The 21,187-nt window shown below is 39.7% G+C and overlaps 2 protein-coding genes across 19 annotated transcripts in view; one reads left to right on the top strand and one right to left on the bottom strand.

Moving 5' to 3' along the window:
- The window catches only part of PRICKLE1 (prickle planar cell polarity protein 1), a 113,779-nt gene extending 111,278 nt beyond the window's left edge, over nt 1-2,501 (top strand). For all 6 annotated transcript variants that reach the window (XM_018047905.1, XM_018047906.1, XM_018047907.1 and 3 more), the window contains one exon: nt 210-2,501. In XM_018047905.1, the coding sequence (XP_017903394.1) occupies nt 210-1,072 (863 nt within the window). In that variant the 3' untranslated portion in view covers nt 1,073-2,501. The remainder of the gene's footprint in view (nt 1-209) is intronic.
- Nucleotides 11,134-21,187, bottom strand: part of PPHLN1 (periphilin 1) — a 167,900-nt gene continuing 157,846 nt past the window's right edge. For 12 of the 13 annotated variants that reach the window (XM_005680154.3, XM_018047912.1, XM_005680150.3 and 9 more), the window contains one exon: nt 11,134-13,598. In XM_005680154.3, the coding sequence (XP_005680211.1) occupies nt 13,404-13,598 (195 nt within the window). In that variant the 3' untranslated portion in view covers nt 11,134-13,403. The remainder of the gene's footprint in view (nt 13,599-21,187) is intronic. The other variant, XM_018047911.1, reaches the window with a different exon arrangement.

The raw sequence follows: 21,187 nt of genomic DNA on the forward strand, positions 1-21,187 counted from the left end.
AAGAGATGCTGGGCCACTTGTTTCCATGATAAAATTCATACCTCTTCTCGATTAAGTATGTATGTCCGTTGGTTTTGCCTAGCGATTGTTCATCAGATAATGAAATTCAAGAGACTTCACTTCAGAATGCTTCTAAAGCTTATTGGTAATAACTGTCAGAGTGTTAGGATTATTGACGGTCATGCCTTGTCTTGTGGCTTTTCTTTTAGGGGCTTCGGTGGATGGAGAAAGCAAGCCGAGGCCATCGTTGTATTCTCTGCAAAACTTTGAGGAAATAGAGACAGAAGATTGTGAGAAAATGAGCAATATGGGGACTCTGAACTCTTCCATGCTGCACAGGAGCACGGAGTCCTTGAAGAGTCTCAGTTCAGAGTTGTGTCCAGAAAAAGTCCTGCCCGAGGAGAAATCAGTTCACCTGCCAGTGCTCCGAAGGTCCAAGTCTCAGTCCAGGCCACAGCAAGTCAAGTTTTCAGATGATGTCATCGACAACGGAAGCTACGAGAACATCGAAATTCGGCAGCCGCCCATGAGTGAGAGAACTCGGAGACGGGTGTACCATTTTGAAGAGAGGGGACCCAGGTCACATCACCATCGCCGCAGGAGAAGTAGGAAGTCCCGCTCAGACAATGCCCTGAACCTTGTCACAGAAAGAAAATACTCTCCCAAGGACAGGCTGCGGCTCTACACCCCCGATAACTACGAAAAATTTATCCAGAATAAGAGTGCCCGGGAGATCCAGGCCTACATCCAGAACGCTGACCTCTATGGGCAGTACACCCATGCCACTTCTGACTACGCCCTGCAGAACCCGGGAGGGCCTCGATTTCTAGGCCTCTATGGGGAGGACGACGACTCCTGGTGCTCCTCCTCCACCTCCTCCTCCTCTGACTCAGAAGAAGAAGGGTATTTTCTTGGACAACCAATTCCTCAGCCCCGGCCGCAGAGATACGCCTACTACACAGACGACCTTTCTAGTCCGACTTCTGCACTCCCCACTCCTCAGTTTGGTCAGAGGACAACTAAATCCAAGAAGAAAAAGGGACACAAGGGCAAAAACTGTATTATTTCTTAATGTAGTAGCTGCGGAGATTGTATTTAAACTTAGCCATTAACCATCTTAAATCATATCTTTTTTCTTCCATAGGAAAGTTGCTAAAATAGATTCAAGTGCTTTGCCCATGTAAATGAGACCCCGACTGCTGTTTACAGTGTCAGATTAACCTTTGGAAGGTGTGATTTCTCCACTTACCCTCCTTGGATGGTGCCAGGTAGACATGACCTTTTGTGTCTCTTGGGTGCATCACAATTTGAAACAGTTGCTTTGGTCTCCAAACCTCAAGAGATCTGCAGGAAGTTGTTGAGAGGTGATTGGATGGGGGTGTTGATTTTTTAGACAATGGAGAACTTGAGCCACCTTTGTCAAGCAATAGTGTTTGTCGTTTGTCTGCACCAGGTTGACCAGGTCCTGACAGTCTGTCCAGTTGTGTGGCATGCACGTAGTCATGTGACCCAGCCAACACTGTGCGTCCCATTGTGCAAGGCCACCTCATCCCCTTCCAGCCCTTATTAGCCAGGTAAACATTATATTAGCTCCAGCTACAGATCGAAAAGAACATTGCTATTTATAATGTAGTATTTCATAGACTTAAGTGTATTCCTAATTTAACGGTGCAAATATTAATGTACATACTGTACAGTTCAGATTTTAAAGCTGATATTTTTATATCCCTGAAATGTAAGATGTTTGTTACACTGCAGTGCTAGATTTGTTAGGGAACCAGAAACAGCATTTATGGATGAAATGATTGCTTGTATCTTAGTCAGGGTTTATAAGTTTAGATGGTCAAATTTATATTGCCTAGTGATGGAAAGTTCTTTCTTTTTTTCAATTTTCCAATATTAAAAAGGCTCTGTATGCATGGTGGGGCTATGTAAATACTCTTTAAAACTATGGCCCTATTAATCTTACAAGTGTTATTTATGGGTCAAGCAATGTAAACTGTATAAATGTAAAAACAAACAAAAAAAAATCTCCCCACACATACCCCTGGAATATATGGTTAAAAACAAGGAGAAGCTGTTTGGGTGAATATTTTTTTCCCCTTGGGGATGGCAGGGGGTGCCTTTCCCGTTTTCAGCAAGGTAGTGATTATCTCAAGGAAAGAGACCAAAAAACTACAAGGATCTGCTCTCTGTGGCAGAGTGCTTTGTAGGTTGATTCCTTTTCACCCCTCCCTTCCAGCTAATTTGTTGGCCTTTAACAGCAATTTTGAAAACCAGCCCTTCTGGTTATGTTTTTCTTTTAAAATCTTTAAATTAGAGGATTCTGTGCTGCTGTCTACTTAATCTGGGGTTCTGTTTCAAGGGGGAATTACATTGGATTTGAACTGACAAGCTAGTACTTCAATGTGGGTCATTCTTGCACATGTTTCAGTCCTAACTTAGTGTCCTAGTGGTATTCAGACCTTTAGGAAGGTATTTCATAAATGCTTAATCAATAACAAACGACCTTTCTGAACAAGATCTCTTCGAACACATCCAGATCATGTTCATTTTGCTCCTTTGACTAGCCTTGCTGTTCTACCATTAACAGACCAACATTTGACTCCTGCACGACCACTTGCCCTGCTAGCTTGTGCAAATAGTACTTGAGGCATAGAGGCAGAGCTGCCCACAGGTGCTGGTGTGGGAAAAGCTGTTGGGCCCTGGGAGGGCAGACCTGAACCCAGTAGGAAAACCAGCGGTCAACAGCATCCCCTGTACTCACCCCTGCATAGGGCAAGGCTTGGTATCCAGGCTAGACAGAGCCCTTCAGAAATACACCAATGGGGAGAGCTCTTTTCTCAATAACTTCATTATCATCTCCCTGTTCTGTTCATTTTTAAAACAGCATTGCAAAGAAAATGCATGCACATGGTTTAAAAAAAGGCGAAAGACATGAAGTATCTCCTTTCCACTCTGCTTCCCTTGGTTCCCCTCCTTAGAGGTAACCACTGTTACCCATTAGTTGTGCATTCTTCAGCTGTTCAAAGCATATTTACATTAATGGAGCTTTTTAAAATGGCAGGAAACTAGACCAGCTAAGACTTGTTTTTCTCACTTTACACGTGGATAATTCCCCCTTAGTGTGTATAGGTCTACCTCACTCTGTTCTTGCAATGACTTCATAACAGTCTACTTTTGGATATACTGTAATTTATTTCACCAGTCCCTTGGTGGTGGGCTTCAGTTTTCTCATAGACACTTTATCCTTCATTGGCACATATGCACATAAATTCTGAGTAGCATGGTTACTGGGAGAGAGGTTATGCATTTATAATTTTGATGGCCGTTACCAGTTTTCCTCAAGAAGGCAATCTCCTGATCCTCATTTACAATGCAAGTGCCTATTCCCTCATGATCTCACATGACAGAGGAGCAGGTTTCCAGATTTTGAAGATTTTTTTTCAGAACCTTTGCTGCAAACAGTGGGCCTCCTTTTAGAAAAGACCTTTGCCTTGAAAGGATGGATAATGAAATACTCAGCCTTACTTGGCCTGGAGAAAGGCAGGTATAAGCTGAAGTCACTGTCAGTAGTTTTCAAGTCCTAGTTGCTTTTCCTTCTCGTAGTAATCACCCCATTCGTTTCTTCATTTCCTTACATAAGGACTGCCAAAGATTTAAGGAAATGCAGAAATATTTATTCACAATAATAATGTAAGCTTTAAAGCTTTTAAATCTTGGTTGATAGCAATAACAAAGAAGACTGTCTACAAAGGAAGAGAGGCAGCTGCCCTGCAGTCCTGTAAATAATTAGGCTAGAAAACTAGACCTACATTTGCTAAAAGGTGTTCATAGATTTCATTAACAAAATGTTTGGTCCATCACAAAACTCTTAAACTCTAGCCCCAAGATAAGTGTCAAATACTAAAACACTGCCTCTGTTCTCAACATGGGTGAAGCAGAACCGCAATGATTGCATTTTTCCTCACTTCAGACCAAACTGGAGCACACACAGCCCGTGGAGGGATGCTGATAAGTCAATGGGAACTGCTTTCAGTACTCAGCAAGAGAGAATGACTCACCTTGTGTATGTGCTTGATATTCTTGACACTCAGCTTTCCAGTTCCTGCATTAAATAAGTATGAGAAGTGCAAGGAGAGATTTGCTGTCTGGTGGTGCTAGTGGTAAGGGATCCACCTGCCAGTGGAGGAGATGTGGGTTCGATCCCTGGGTTAGGAAGATCCCCTGGAGGGGGAAATGGCTACCCACTCTAGTATTCTTGCCTGGAGAATTCCATGGACCGAGGAACTTGGTGGGCCCCAGTCCACAGGGTCTCAAAGAGTTGTGCACAACTGAGCAGAGCACTCACTTTAGATACAAAGCATAAGCCACTGTAAGACAGAAGTAAAATTGGAATGAGCACCAAAGACTGCTAGGTGTCCATGTGTGGCGCGTGGCCCTGCCCTCTGTGGCCCTTGGGTGACGGGCCAGGCAAGTAAGAACAGGCGTGGAGGTGCTGCGGGAGTGCCGAGGGTCCAGTGCGCGGGACTGTCGACATGGTGTAGGCAGGCTTCGGCTGACCGCCGCTCCCTCCTGTGGCACACTCGACTGCTGCCGCGGACAAGAGAAGCAGTGCTAGAACGTCAGTCTTTCTAAAAGCAACCAGGAACTTGAACTTTGGTAAAACGTCTCCCACCTTCTCAATGCTAGCAACTAATTCAAACATTTCTGAAGCCCTCTGAACAAAATGAACCTGCCATCAGCGCATGGGTTATAAATGTAAGCCCTTGAAGTCATCCCTTAGAGCTGTCTAGAGGAGGCACAACTAATTACTATTTACAGAAGGATGTGACTTTTTTTTTTTATGTTCAAGGAAGAAAAATTACTGGGATTTTAAAAAATTCCACTAAAAGCCTTATTATCAAATTTAATGTTAGCAACACAATTATTAAAAAGGCCTTTTTAATTTCTCAAATGAGAAAATTGCCTAGTTAGATTCTCTAGCTGTGCTTTGGAACTTTCTAACAAGGCATGCTCCTGAACAGTCACATGGGTTTTCTGCTCGCTCTCAAAGCACATGAGGAAGGCTTCCAGGCTCACTGGAGAAATAAGCAGGAGCAATTGAATTTTGCATCTCTGAGCTCTGGCATCTCTATGCCAAAATCATAGCAGTGACTTTACTAGGGGAAGAAAGGTGAACGGTGGCTTTCACAGCTTACAAAGGAAGTGTAGAGGAAAGGTAAGACATGGGGTATGTGTATAGAGACTTGCTTGCAAGATTACAGCCAGTCTTCTTGTTTGAACATACCAAGCCACCTGGTCAGATTCCCATTTGAGAGATCAATTTTAACCTCAACTCTTCTTTTTACAAAAGAAATTTCACATCCCCGCTGCCGTATGTGCACAGGTGCTGTTACGGCAACTTGAGAAGGAACTTGCAGAGCATTCTCCAGAAGCACTTGATTCCAGACAACATAAACAGTACCAGGAAGAATATGAAACTAGTTCTCCTAAGTGCTAATACTTGTTATCGCATTTTTAGGTGAACAAACTAAAAGCAACTGATGTTGGAAAAAGTGATTACTAGTCTAATATAAACCTGCCATGAAGTTGATGATGGAGAGATGCAAAGCACACTGGACTCTAGAATTCAGGGGATGTGGGTTAGGAGACTCCCCTCTCTCATTATCTCAGGTGGTTTGAGTGCTGTGGCCGAGTTTCCATTTCTGTAAAATGAGAGGTACTCAACCATTCCAAAGGCTTCCTTTCAGCTTTGGTATTCTGTGAAGACCAAATTGAATTTATTGGGTCAGCCAGCAGACAAGTCACGCCACTCAGCATAAAGTGTCATTTCCCTTTTCTGACTCTTCATTTACCAACATACTTGGCAAAGATTGCTGAAAGGATGATCCTTCCAGAGGCCATGGCTCATGGGAGTTGGTAGCTTTAAAGAAGGTTGGTGCTTTTCTAGGTTTTAATGCTTGGGACTCTGAGTGGGCATGAAGTTTGGCGGTGGTTGTCTCCCTCTAGGTGCATATGCTTCAAGTTGGCTTTTTCCTTTAAGTAGGTAATCTGGAAATGGCATAGAGAAATGGAAAACAAGACATTTTCCTCCTTCGCATTGTAACCAAGATAAAAGTTTTTTTTTTTCCTACAGTGCAGTTAGTAGCAGTATGGAATCTCTGAACATGTTGTAAGCAAAGCTGAAAAAGTGTTAACTATGTTTAATTAATGTTGGCTCCCAGTATAGGAGAGTTGAAGTACCAGGTTTATTCCACTTAAATGGCTCTTCTCAAATCACTGTGGGTCCAGGTACCACACCAAAGAGCTGAACTCCAGGCTATGTGGTACCTGTGGGGGCTGTAACCCTACCTGCCCCTTAACCATGTCTTATGAACCTGTAAGAGGTTTTCTAAATTAACTCCAAAGCAGAAGTCATAGAAACCAACATAGACGGTAGTAGTGACTGAGTATAGGTGAAAAGCTACTGAGCAAGGATTTTATCAAAAGTTTTTTATAAGTTATTTTTATATATTGCCCATCACAAACATATTACACTGTAGTGTACCTACTAACAGCTAGTGTGTCCTGGAGTCAGCACTGGAACCTAGTTCTGAATGACCACTAAACTTCCACTTCTTTCAAGAACACTAAGTTTAAAGTTGAAAGATATGGGTAAAACACTGACTCTGTCCCTTCCAGCCATATGACCTTAGGCAAGCCCTTAATTGTAAAGTGAGAAAAAAATACTCATTGGCTTACAACATGTGAAAGTGTTTGTGAATCTAAAAACACTAGAATGGTCCTTCTAATGTGGTTCAGATAGTGAAATAAATGAAAAACAGTGCTTCTCTGAATCCTATATTTAATATATTAAACTGGAATGTACTTTAAGCCACATCTGATGTTACACTTGATTCTACTCTACAGAAGTAACGAATACAAAGTTTTTTAAATGTGAAGTTCCTACAAGGTGGGGACCAATTCCATGCCCCTACCCACACTTGCAGGGCGTCACTCTCACTCAACATTCGCACCTGAGGATGGGGGCAGGCCCTGTAGGCTTTGCAGAGGTCAAGCTGCCCCAGGGAATGAGATGTTGGCCCCTGGGGTGGACCAGGTTGCTCCTGTGTTGGAAAGGAAAGGTGACTCTCACACATGAACCCCTCTCTCAGTTGAGGAAGCCCTGCAGTGTTGAGAGCCACACCCATCCCCACCCTCTGTGGTGGTGGAAGGCCACCCTGCATGAGCCCACATCACAGCTAAGGTTGTGTCGTGGCCAGTCCAGTAAAGGAAAGGGAAATTGAACACTTGACCACAAAACATCCCTTGGCCTGCTGAGCTGTGGTTCTGCTGGACTGTCACCTCTCTCCTCCCCACCCCAGCCCTCCACACTCTATCACACATACAAACGTTCCCACATAGCCCCAGCCTCTGGGGCTGACCCCGGTCTGGCCTCAGCAGCCTTGGGCAAGCAGAGGGTGTGATCATCCCAGGCGCTGGCGCCGGGTCTGCTTGAGGGCACTGAAGCCATTTGGCCAGTGTGTCTTCCTGAGAGCTTGGTCATGAAGGGTGGGCCTCTTCCCATCAGACGGATGCAGGGACAGCACACTATTTCTGGCTGCTGGACCCTCACCCTCTCAGCGAACCCTCACTGCCCTCAGGGACAACAGCAGGGATTCAGCCAGAAAGCCTGAGAGGAGGCACCAGCAGGAGCCCCAGGAACAGAGCCCTGGGCCAGGAGCAGGCTTCCCAGAGAGTGAGGTCCTGAAGGTCACATGCCAGCTGGCCAGGATCACTCTGTGCTTTCTTCCTCCCCGTCTCACACCTGTTCTAACCAGAAAAAAATGACCATACAGGAGCAGCCTAGGCAGTGGAGAAAGACCTCAGGTGTCCTCTTTTAGCAAGTGTCTATAAGCGTGGTTATTTTCTATTTTGTGCTGTGTTAAGTCACTCAGTCATGTCTAACTCTTCACGACCCCATGGACTGTAGCCCGCCAGGCTCCTCTGTCCATGGAATTCTCCAGGGAGGAATACTGGAGTGGCCATGATCTCCTCCAGGGGATCTTCCTGACCCAGGGCTCGAACCCAGGTCTCCCACATTGTAGGTACATTCTTTACTAGCTGAGCTACCAGGGCAGGCCACTGTATTACTGTATGGTTCAGTTCAGTCACTCAGTCATGTCCGACTCTTTACGACCCCATGAATCGCAACACGCCAAGGCCTCCCTGTCCATCACCAACTCCCGGAGTTCACTCAGACTCACATCCATTGAGTCAGTGATGCCATCCAGCCATCTCATCCTCTGTCGTCCCCTTCTCCTCCTGCCCCCAATCTCTCCATCAGAGTCTTTTCCCATGAGTCACCTCTTCGCATGAGGTGGCCAAAGTACTGGAGTTTCAGCTTTAGCATCATCCCTTCCAAAGAAATCCCAGGGCTGATCTCCTTCAGAATGGACGGGTTGGATCTCCTTGCAGTCCAAGGGACTCTCAAGAGTCTTCTCCAACACCACAGTTCAAAAGCATCAATTCTTCGGCACTCAGCCTTCTTCATAGTCCAGCTCTCACATCCATACGTGACCACTGGAAAAACCATAGCCTTGACTAAACGGACCTTTGATGGCAAAGTAATGTCTCTGCTTTTGAATATGCTATCTAGGTTGGTCATAACTTTTCTTCCAAGGAGTAAGCGTCTTTTAATTTCATGGCTGCAATCACCATCTGCAGTGATTCTGGAGCCCAAAAAGATAAAGTCTGCCACTGTTTCCCCATCTATTTGCCATGAAGTGATGGGACCAGATGCCATGATCTTACTTTTCTGAATGTTAAGTTTTAAGCCAACTTTTTCACTCTCCTCTTTCACTTTCATCAAGAGGCTTTTTAGTTGCTCTTCACTTTCTGCCATAAGGGTGGTATCATCTGCATATCTGAGGTTATTGATATTTCTCCCGGCAATCTTGATTCCAGCTTGTGCTTCTTCCAGCCCAGTGTTTCTCATGATGTATTCTGCATAGAAGTTAAATAAGCAGGGTGACAATATACAGCCTTGACGCACTCCTTTTCCTATTTGGAACCAGTCTGTTGTTCCATGTCCAGTTCTAACTGTTGCCTCCTGACCTGCATATAGGTTTCTCAATGATAATGGACGGAAACTAAAGTTTTGGTGGTGAGCACACTGTAGAGTACACAGAAGTAGGGATAGAAGTTTGCACACATGAAACATATGTTATACATCAGTTACCTCTAAAAAGATAATTTAAAAAACATCCCCCTCAAAAGTTAAAACTTCAGTGACAATGGTCTAACATTAGAACACCATTCATCTATGGGGGCAGAGCTCAAAAAACAACATGCTATAAAAAGCAGGATGTCCCTACTGCTATACAAATCTGCATATAGCCTTAGCAATATGTCACCAAGTGACATTTTAAATACAACTTGAAGTAAACTCAGTCCCCATTACTCCACGATTAATTAATTATTACTGTAGGATGGAAACGCAGAACCGGTACAGCCTACTGAAGGCGAACTTCAGCAAAGCTACCCTCAAATATCATTTCTATTAGTTTGAGGAAAAGGTGACTGCTAACCCAAAACCAATAATGTGGCTTAAACAATAGACATTAACTCCTTTTTTACATGACAGTCCAGTACTCCATGTGGTCACCCAGGGATCCAGGCATCTCCTGTCTTGTGGCTCTGCAACAAATTAAGGCTGGGCTGCTATTCCTGTTACTTTAGGGAGGGGATAAGAGAGAACATGAAGGAGTTACATCCAGTGTCCTAACAGTCCCAGCCCCGGAGAGAAGTCACTTGATTACACCTGTGACAAGAGGGACACAGAAAACATAGTCCTAATTAGGCAGTCATCTGACTCAATTTCAATTCCATTACCATGGGCAAAGGGAAGAACAGATTCTGCTCACTGTACATTAGTTACCAGCCACTCCTGCCCCACCCTTTTTCTCTCTCTCGGAATTGGGTGACATCAGTGCTCTTGAGAGAACTGGCAGGAAGGAAATGCTAACCCCAAACCTTAGTCTGACAAGAGGAGTGTGGCCATTGCTCACTGGAGTTGCAGATGCCAGCCTTAGCAGGGTGACAGATGTAATGCCACGTGGGTGGCTGGCTGCATACTGCCCACCATGAATACTTCAGGAATGACCAGATCACCGTCTTCAAAGTTGTTGCCAAAAAACTGTCAGAGCTTTCCTTTGACTTTAGGATCCCTTTAGAAGGTGTGAAGTGAAGCTGCAGTATAGCATGAGTCCTTTCTTCAGGGGATCTGGCCTGCCCTTGAGGCGATGAGGTTATGGGTCTATAAACTGGCTCAGGGCTGGCAAGCGGCAGAGGGGCTATGAGAAATCAATGGTTATGGCAAGAATAAATATGGATACAAAGGTAACTATTTAAAAATCTTAAGTAGGAGAGAAAGGATTCAAAGCCCTTCATATTCCTGCTCTCAATCTACCATTTCTTACATTAATCCCCTATTGTCTTCCCCAACCTGAACTTCCAATACTTTCCCTTCTCTCCCTGAATAAGACCCAGAGATCAAATGTCACTTCCTTTGTGAAGCACAGAAAATAGGAGGACCTACAACTTTCCAAGCTATGCTGGGAACCAGGGTCAAAGACAACACGTTTCCTGTACTCCAGAGATTACTATAAAGCTGTAGGATTTTAATCCTGTACTTCTCTGAAACTCAGATTCATAATTACACAATTATTGAGCACTACTGTATGCTCAATGGGGTTCCCAGGTGGCACAGTGGTGAAGAACCCACTTGCCAATGCAGGATATGGAAGAGACACAGATTTGACCCCTATGAAAATCCTACGGGCAGGGGAGCCTGATTGATGGGTTACAGTTCTCAGGGCTGCACAGAGTCAGACATGACTGAAGCGACTTAGCACACAGGCACGTGACTCGGTGCTCAATCTTCCCTCATTAACTGCCTTCTCAGACACAGATTCCCCAAGTCACCAAAGTTAATATAGTTCCTCAACCCTCAAACATCCTCAGTCCTGCTGCTGAGTAGGTGAACTGAACACTCAGAAGCAATCTTGCAGTAGAGAGCAATAAAAATCTACATTTAAGCAAAACACTTTAAGCCAGTTTTTTTGTTTTGTAAAAAAAGAAACGATCTAATTATTTAAAACTGGTTGCTTTATTTTGCACTTTTAAAGTTCACAAAAATTTCACAATATCTGCTTTCTCGCTGTTGATCATCAAGGCTTTATGGTAAGACAAAACTTTTATCACATCAATTGGGCATATTCAAAAACAATGGATAATTTACAAACAAATTTCTTTAATCAAGAACATTTGCAACATACATACCCTGGCATGTATCTGAATTCATCTATCCTAACATAAAACTTTAAAAAGCTTTAAAAATAAAACAGATTTAACACTGACAAGCCCACGCGAATAATGCTGATGGCAAGTTATAAACAGCTTGAAATGTTGAATGTAATTTGGGGAAAGGGGGAAAGAAACTATCCACTGAACCTATATTTAAACGGATCTGTGAGTACAGTTTCACTAGTTTAATGAATTTCAACAAAGTAAACAACTCCTTTGTCTCAAGGTAGTTGAGTCTCAAGTTTTATTTTTAAACTTGTGACATCTTGACTTGAGGAAATGAATCCTGGAATTAAAATATTTAAGAAGAAAAAATGGGCGTTAGAAACAAATCAGTACTTTCTTAGTCTTTCAAATGTGGATAACAGATTAAACCACTTTTCACATTAGGGAAGAATACCAAAGATGATACATAGGGTTTAGTTTTGGCTTATGTACAATATCTAAATTCAAGGTGATCTCATATAGGAAACTTAATAACTTGTTGCCTTCAATTAGTTTTTTAATTTGTGAAGTGGCATAATGCATATTTTGAGGCACACATTACAGGATCCACTAAAATTATTTATACTGCTATTTCTACTTTTAATAGAATTTTTATCTACTCTGGTATAGCTCTTTAGATATAGTCAATAGAGGCCACTAAAAATAATGCCAAAATTCAACTGAGAAGAGAGTGGAATGGAAAAAGAATGGAAGGATAATGAAATTGGGTAGTAATAACAAATATTTTTTAAAGTTTCCAAACACATGCCACAAAATTACATATTTTGGCTAAATGCCACCGGGCAGCTGGAAGTGATCAGGAAATGAGCGGAATACACTAACTGTCCCAGTTAGATTAAGTAACCCGTGATTTGGATGGCTCGCTCATGAAGGATTGTTTACACAGGCTGCTTGGTGAAGGGTAGATGTGCTAGGCTTACTGCCTGCTCTTTGTTTCATTCAAAAACACTTGTAGAGGGCTGCTGCTGCTGCTGCTGCTAAGTCGCTTCAGTCGTCTCTGACTCTGTGCGACCCCATAGACGGCAGCCCACCAGGCTTCCCCATCCCTGGGATTCTCCAGGCAAGAACACTGGAGTGGGTTGCCATTATGAACCCCTAAAAGGGACAGCAGAACCAGAGTTTGTTGGATTACAAACAGAGATTAACAAAGGCATAATGTGTTTTATTATGGATATGTTACCGATCACATTCTTTCTTGAGACAGGGACTATGGGCCTACAGATAAAATGAACTCCACTACTTCCCCATATTCTAAATTTTTCTCTTTTGTGAGAGAGAAATCTCAATTTTAAAATAGGCCTCATCTTTCATCTCCAATTTTCCCTTCTGTTAGTCTTCTATGTGATAATTTAAGACTCACACATCAGTGAGACTAGTCAGGCATTTCAGGATTATTTTAACAGAAGACATTGAGTTCATTTACTTGATAAACAGGATTTTATTATGAGGTGTCTTTTAGAGGTTTAAATGCTCTATTTTATCACAATGAGAATTATCCTTAAAGCAAATATTCCCTAAGATACCAAAGTATTAAGTTTATTTGAATATACTTAAACGTATTGAAAGTTACAAAGCCTAAGGTAAGCAAGCAACAAGTCAATAAAACACAACTCAGAACTATAACATTTTCACATGGTATCACTGACTATGAAATGCAAAAAGTCTACAAATGTTTAAGTGGAATGTACTCTAACCTATAAATTACACTAGTGTGACCAAATAAATGATCACGTAACAATGGAAGACTATAGGACATGTCCTGTAAGTACAGAAATCTTGGACTGCATTTTCAAGAAAGCTTGAAAAATTAATTGACCCATTGTTTTAGGATGGGGGAAAAAAAAAGATAAGTATGGATTAGAAGGCTCTACATGTAGATAAAAAAATTCTAATTAAAATATCTTAGACTATTTTAGATGTTTATTTGATATTGGAAATATGGTCAACTATCATAAAGTATTTCTCTTCACAAAAATTCCATATATTAAGGATTTACACAATCCAGGGGGAAAAAAATCTAGAAATTTCTTTTTGCCTGAGAAAGCAATCTAAAACGGCTCTCCAAAATCTTGACTAGAGGTGTCATACTCTGCAATAAAATGCTTGAGTTCTTCAACACACCGCTCACCGATTTCATGTAAATTCTGTCTCAATGCAAACTGTATAGACTTTTCTAGCGAAGGATCTTTTTCAATCAGCATTTTCACAACCATCCCAAAAGTTTCACAGTCTTGTCGGTAAACCTAGAAAGATAAATACACTGTGGTTACTAAGAATAATTAGCCAAACACTGAGCTGATTCAGTCAACAAAATTATGATACTGAAACCTAACAGGGAGACACAAAACCTCTCTTGCTCTGAGTAAACACTACTGCCAAAGGCCATTTAAACCACTGTCTCTCAGATTTGCTGGCAAGTTGGATGAGTAGAGAAGCGCTGATAGACCACATCACTGACTATGGAAGTTAGGCACAGCATTCGTCAAGCATGATGCAGTCTACAAATAGGATATGAGATGAGAAGTGAGAAGAATTAAGAGCAAATGCCAGCTAGGTAAGACATGCTGATAGCTTTATTCATTTACTTGTTTGGAAGAAATAAGATTACAAGCCCCTAACTTCTGATTATTTTTTTGAATCATGACTGGATGATAGATTCAAAATTCTGTTTAGTATACAACAAACAACTATAAGAAGGCTGAAAGTATTTATTTGAAAAAAGCTTTTCAAGTTATAAATATTTGACCATAATTAAAATCACCAAGGCAGAGTTCAGATCAAAACAGTATGTTATACACACACATGTTCATGCATACACATGTATACACAAAGATGTATATATAGTATATGCACATATACATGTCTATACTTTCTACTTTAATGTATATATTTTAATATTTTATTTTAATATGTATGTATAATTTTTACCAATGGCAATCAAATATTATTTCCTGTCTAAAAACTGCTAAATTTTCTCCATACTAAATGTTACTTCCTTAGTTTGCAGTCACAAAATGCATTTTAGATTTCTATGCTATTTTTCATACTCTGTAAATTCATATATTTAAAGAAAAATTAGTTAAGTCTCCATGAAAATTATATACAAATTATCTGATTTAAAAGTACTGTTTTAAGTTTCCCAAATTTAACAAAAACAATCTATATGTTCATTCTCTCAAAAAGAATTTTATTCACTTTTTAAAACCTTAGAAGTGATTTGAGACATTGCTTCATTCATGACAGTTCTCATTGCTCAAATGATCACTGCTAGTCATGGTGATTGCTGCTGTATTTTTAAATGTCTGCAATATTTTTTTTATCCCTTAAAATAGCTATTTAAAGAAGAATATTTGTTTTTGACTCTCAGTACTAGGTGGCAAAATTATACTAAATTCATTTCCATGCTCTTGAAAATAATTCAGAAGCCCCAAAGAATAAGTTCTTCAAATGACCCAGAAATTAAAATATATAAACTCCTCAGTTTGCCTTCTCCATCTCAACACTAAAACACACACACACATTTTTTCTGAATAGTGAACGAAATTTACCCCTAATAGGCATTACATTTAATTCGACTATTTAAACCAAATGTTTATTCCAGTTTATCTCAAGGTTTACATGACCCAGAATTAATATTACTGACTAATAAACCAACTTAGGAAACAGTATACCATCCGCATAATATTACATAGGATGTCAAGGCAATGGAGCACAGTAACTGGTCTAACAAACACAGAGTATCTAACCTAAGTCAAGCCAATGCAGTCCCCATGGGGGAAGTCAGAACCATGATGTTTTTTACAGTCTTAGTGGAGGTAAATTCCTTACCAAACCAGTCAACCCACATAATAACAGCATTCTGACACCAATCATTGGCCTCAGCAGACCACTTTGTGGGTGGCCTAAATTTTATAGGCTTCTTTATAGCAGATGTACTAGATGAGGATAAGGTTACACTGTGAATTAACCTGCAAATTCTTTAATGTAAATCTGCTGTTTTACCTATAACTGTAACTTCTCATTTAGCATATTTACAGAACATAAATGTAGTACAGATTTGCATATCAAAAGTAAAACCGTATTTAAAATGTGTTCATGCATTTATTTAAACTGCAAACTAGTCTCACTCTGGAGACAATAAAAGCATTTAAAGGCCGTGTTTTATTTTTTAATTGTAAGTCCTTTTTGAATTATTTATTGAAAAGACAAATTTTTGTACATTAGCTGACAAGAACAATCAGAACTTCCCAAAGCAATGTAATTCTGTACCACAGGGTAAACTTTCTAAAAAGACTGCTTAAAATGCACTGGTTGGGCATTAGACAGGAAATCATTAGTTTTTTGTAAAGGAAGGACCTCACCCTCCAAAGTTTTATAAATAAAATTCACAACGGTCAGAAACATATTTCCGAAATCTGTTCCACAGTAAACTCAATCCCAAACAGGAAGGGTGTAGTTATCTGTGGAAGAGTTTGTTTGCTTATGGTCCCAAGCTGGAAATGTATTAATAATCTTCAGACTTGGTATCTACAGGCCACACAGGAAGATTTTTTGTTGTTGCTTTTTCTCCTGATTGGACCTCATCAAAATGGAAACAGGTTAAAGTTTGGGTGGGGCTCACATACACTGCACAGAAATACAGTTAAATTTGCCAGCATAATGAAAACACTATCTAAATTTGGTTTCACACAGTATCTGACTATAGTTGTGTTAATAGCTGAAGGCTCATAAAGTGCTTCTAGGAATAAAAGGACGTGATAAACTACCAAAATATTTTACTATTAATTATGCTGTCCAGTGACTGAAGCAAGACTATTTGGCATAACAAATTATGATATAAAACTCCTCTAAAATGTACAGTCCTTACCTCTGTTCCCACAAAAAGAGAATCCAAAACTTAAGGCAAAATGAGTTGTTAGAATTTTCATTTCAGACAACCATCTTTAGCATATATATTATAGTTCCGTGGAATCACAGCAATTACACAGCCATTAACCACAGGAAACTACTTGAATTTAGGTAAATCTGCATATACTTATCTTAACACTTAATTTATAGTTTATTTTAATATTAGGAGGTAAATGAATAAACTGCAAAAGTCAGACACACACACAGCCTTAAAAGACTGAGGCATCAAAAACAGTTCTTTTCTCTGTTGTTGATACCTCAAGATTCCACATAATTTCCTTGATCTGAATTCATCTGGTTTAAAGGGATGTGTCCTGTTTCAGGAGAGACATCCTAATGGTAAACGTAGTAAACACAGACAAGTAAAATACACCATAAAGGAGCTATTTAGATGTGGAAGGTGACAGGGAAGCCAGAAAGAGCACAGAAGTGGCTCCAAGAGCAGGTATATCGAGTTCAAATCCTGACTCTACTACCGTGGTGAACTGAAGAACATTCTCCAACCCCACAGCCAAGATGTTCACATCCTAATTCCTGGAACCATGGATATGTTATCTCACATGGTACAAGAGACCTTGAAGGTGTGTTTATATTAAGGATTTTGAGAAGGAGAGATTATCCTGGATTATCCAGGCAAATGTAATCACATACGTTCTTAAAAACAAAACGCAGAAAAAGAGAGGAAATGTGATTACAGAAACAGAAGTTCAGTGATGACTTTTAAAGATAGTCTTAGGGTAGGAGGAGGGAGGTACCTTACCAGCCAGAGTACAGGTAGCCTCCAGAAACTGGAAAAGGCCAAGAAAGAGATTCTCCCTTGGAGTGTCCACAGTAAGTTCAGCCCTTGAAGAAATGTTAATTTGGATCTGGTGAAACTTGTTTTGGACTTAACACATTCTTCTTAAGCTCACATGGAACATGCATCAAGACAGACCACATTTCAGGCCATAAAACATGCCTTAGCAAATTTAAAAGAAGTATGCTCTCGGTCCACAGTGGAATTAAGTTAAAATTCCAAAGAAAGATAGCTAGAAAAATCCGCAAATATTTGGAGATTAAACAACATATGTGCATGCATGTTAAGATGCTTCAGTTGTGTCCAACTCTTTGCAATCTTATGGACTGTAGCCTGTCAGGCTCCCCTGTCCATGGGATTCTCCAGGCAAGAACACTGGAGTGGGTTGCCATGCCCTCCTCCAGGGGATCTTCCCGACCCAGGGATTGAACTCGCATCTCTTCTATCTCTTGCCTTGGCAAGCAGGTTCTTTACCACTAGTGCTACCTGGAAAGCTCCATTAAACAGCATACTGCTATTGATAAATAACGCCCAAATCAAAGAACTTGTCTCAACAGATATTTTAAAATATGTTGAAAATATAACATCAAAATTTGTGAGATGCAGCAAAAACAGTGCTCAGAGAAACTTTACAGCATTAAATGAATGTTAGAAAAGAAGATATAGACTCAATAATGTAATAAGCTAGAACACTAGAAAAAGAAGAGCAAATTAAATGCAGAGTAAGTAGAAGAAAACAATAAAAATTATAGCAGACATCAATGAAATTAAGGAAAGAAAATTAGAAAATCGACAAAACCAAAAACTAGTTCTTTGAAAAGGTTAATAGAATTGATAAACTTCTAGCCAGGGTAACCCAAGAAAAAAAGAGCAAAGAGACAAATTATTAATATCAAATTGAAATGGGGTCACCACTACTCACCTTTCAAGCATTTATAATCAGGGAATATTATAACTCTATGCCCACTAACTTGAAAAATCAGATGAAATGAACCAATTCCTTGAGAAACAGTCTAGCAAAACTCAAACAAGAAAAAATACATAATCTAAATAGGCTTTTACTATGAAAGAAATTCAATTAACGATTAACAACTTCCAAAATGGAAAGCACTAAGCCCAAGTGGTTTTTCTGATAAATTACCTAACATTGGTATACCCTACTACCAAAACCAAAGACATTACTAGGAAGAAAAGTTACAAACCTGTATCTTTCATAAACATAGATACCAAAAAATTCTCAAATCCAAAATACAATGAAAAGAATTATACATAACAACTGGGGCTTCCCTCATAGCTCAGTCGGTAAAGAGTCGTCCTGCAAAGCAGTAGGCCCGGGTTCAATTCCTGGGTTGGGAAGATACCCTGAAGAAGGAAATGGCAACCCACTCCAGTATTCTTGCCTGGAGAATCCCCTAGGTAGAGAAGCCTGTCAGGATACAGTCCATGGGGTCACAGGAGTCAGACATGACTTAGCAATTAAACCACCACCACCACCATACATAACAACCAAGTGAGATTTACTCCAGTTATGCAAGGCTGTTTCAACATCTGAAAATCAATTCATGCAATCCATCTTATCAATATGCTGCTGCTGCTGCTGCTAAGTCACTTCAGTCGTGTCCGACTCTGTGCAACCCCACAGACGGGAGAATCCCAGGGACTCTCCAGGCAAGAACACTGGAGTGGGTTGCCATTTCCTTCAAAAATCACGCAATAGATGCAGAAAAGCATTTGAAAAAAATCCAACATTCATTCATAACAAAACTCTCTGTCCAACTAGGGATAAAGAACTTCCTTAACTTGATTAAAAAAAAAATCTACAATAATCTTACTGCTAAATCATGGTAAGAAAATATATGTCCCTTCTCCCAAGACAGGAAATGAGGGTATCCCCTCTAAAAACTATTCAACACTGTGCCGAACACAGCTAACGCAATAAGACAAGAAAAGGTGTACCAATTAAGAATGGAGAAATAAAATCCTTGTTTGCAGGTGACACTGCTGTGTAGAAAATCCCAAACTGACCAAAAAATTAGTGGAACTAATAAGTGATTAGAGCAAAATTGTAGGACATAAGGTTAATACACAAATGTCAATTGCTGTCCTATATACTAGAAATGAATGATTGTAATTTGAAATTAAAAACAACACAGCACTGAAAAAATTAGTATAAATCTAACAAAACAGATACATTATCTACATGAGAAAAACTATCAAGCACTAATCATATAAATCAAAGAAGATATAAATTTTAGCATACATCATTTTATTGCACTTTGCTTTATTGTGCTTTGCAGTGTTTGTTTGCAGTGTTTTTTTATAAACTGAATGTTTATGGCAACCCTGCACCAAGCAGGGCTACTGGCACCTCTTTCAAAGAGCATTTGCTAACTGTGTCACATTTTAGTAATTCATACAATATTTCAAGCCCTTCACCAACAAAAAGATTTAGGCTCACTAAAGGCTAGCATTTTTTTTTTTTTAGCAATAAAGTATTTTTAATAAGCCAGGCACACTGCTTTTTATAGACATACAGCCACTGCACACTTAACAGACTATAGTACAGTGTAAACATAACTTTTATATGCATTGGAAAACCAAAAAATTCATGTGACTTGCTTTATTATGATATCTGTTTTATTACAGTGGTTTGGAACTGAGCCTGCGATATCTCCTATGTAAATGTTTGTAAATGGAGATATAGTCTACATTCATGGATAAGAAAACTCACTATTGTTAAGACATCGGTTCTTCCCAACTTGATCTATAAATTCAACAGTCACTACACCAAAATCGCAACAAGTAATCTTGTGGATTATTGACAAACTGCTTCTAAAGTTTATATGGAAAGGCAAAAGACCCAGAATGGTCAACACAGTATTAAAGAAAAAAACAAAGTCACAGAACTGACGCTCAACCTACTATAAAGCCACAGTAATCAAGACTGTACGGTATTATAAAGAACAAAGAGATCAGTTGTGCAGAATAAAGAGGCCAGAAAAATAGATTCATACAAATTGCAACTGATCTTTGATAAGGGAGCAAGGGCAATTCAAAAAGAAAGACTAGTCAACTAATGGTGCTGGAGGAACTGACCATTTTACGTGCAAAATCTAGACAGAGATTAACTCATAATGGATTATAGACCTAAATGTAAAATACAGAACTATAATTCTTCTAGAAGATAAACAGAAGAAAAAAATCCGAGTGATAACAGCAAAAGTATATTCCAAGAAAGAAAAAATGGATTTCATTAAAATTAAAAATATCTCTGGGATAGAAAATGTTAAACGAACAAACAGACAAGTTAAACACTGGGAGAAAAATCACTGCAAAGCATATATCCGACAAAATACTAGTATCCAAAATACACCAAAAAATTATTAAAACTCAGTAATAAAAAAAAGCTCAATTTTAAAAATGGGCAAAAGAGCCGAACCTCACCAAAGACATTTAGATAGCAAATAAGCAAATGAAAAGATGTTCAAACTTCATATGTCATTAAGGGTACTGAAAATTAAAATAATGATGAAATGAGATACCACTACACACCTATTAGAATTGTTAAAAATCCCAAACAATGACAATTTCTGGCGAGAATGCAGAGCAGTAGGAACTCTCAGTCATTGCTGGTGGGAATGCAAAATAATACAAGTTACTCTGATAGACTACTGAGAAGAATCACACAACTGAAAAACAAGCAAGGGAAAGTTACGTACCTTCTGTGCCACAGTTTCAGTACATACAGACCTGACTATGCTGTTGTAAGGACAGATAATAAAGAGTACTTGGTATAGTGCCTGCTCTACAGGAGCCATTTAATGTATGTTAAAAATAGTGATGCTGATGATGGAAAAAGAAAAAACATTCTAGCTTTGTCCAGAGAAGGGAGTATTAGAAAATGGTATTATAACTTCTTTAATGATTAACATCCAATTATATTTCTAACATCAATGACCATATTTAAAATTGTATCATTAATGCTTTTATTTTGGTTTTAGTTTTATCTCGAGTCATCCTTCACCTTCTACTGACATTAACTATGTACACACTGAAAAAAAATCAATATGAAGACCACATTCACCATCTCAAGAACCAATTCTTCAAACATGAGGAGTTCGTGTTAGG

Source organism: Capra hircus, chromosome 5 (assembly GCF_001704415.2).
Source record: "Capra hircus breed San Clemente chromosome 5, ASM170441v1, whole genome shotgun sequence".
Lineage (NCBI taxonomy): Eukaryota > Metazoa > Chordata > Mammalia > Artiodactyla > Bovidae > Capra > Capra hircus.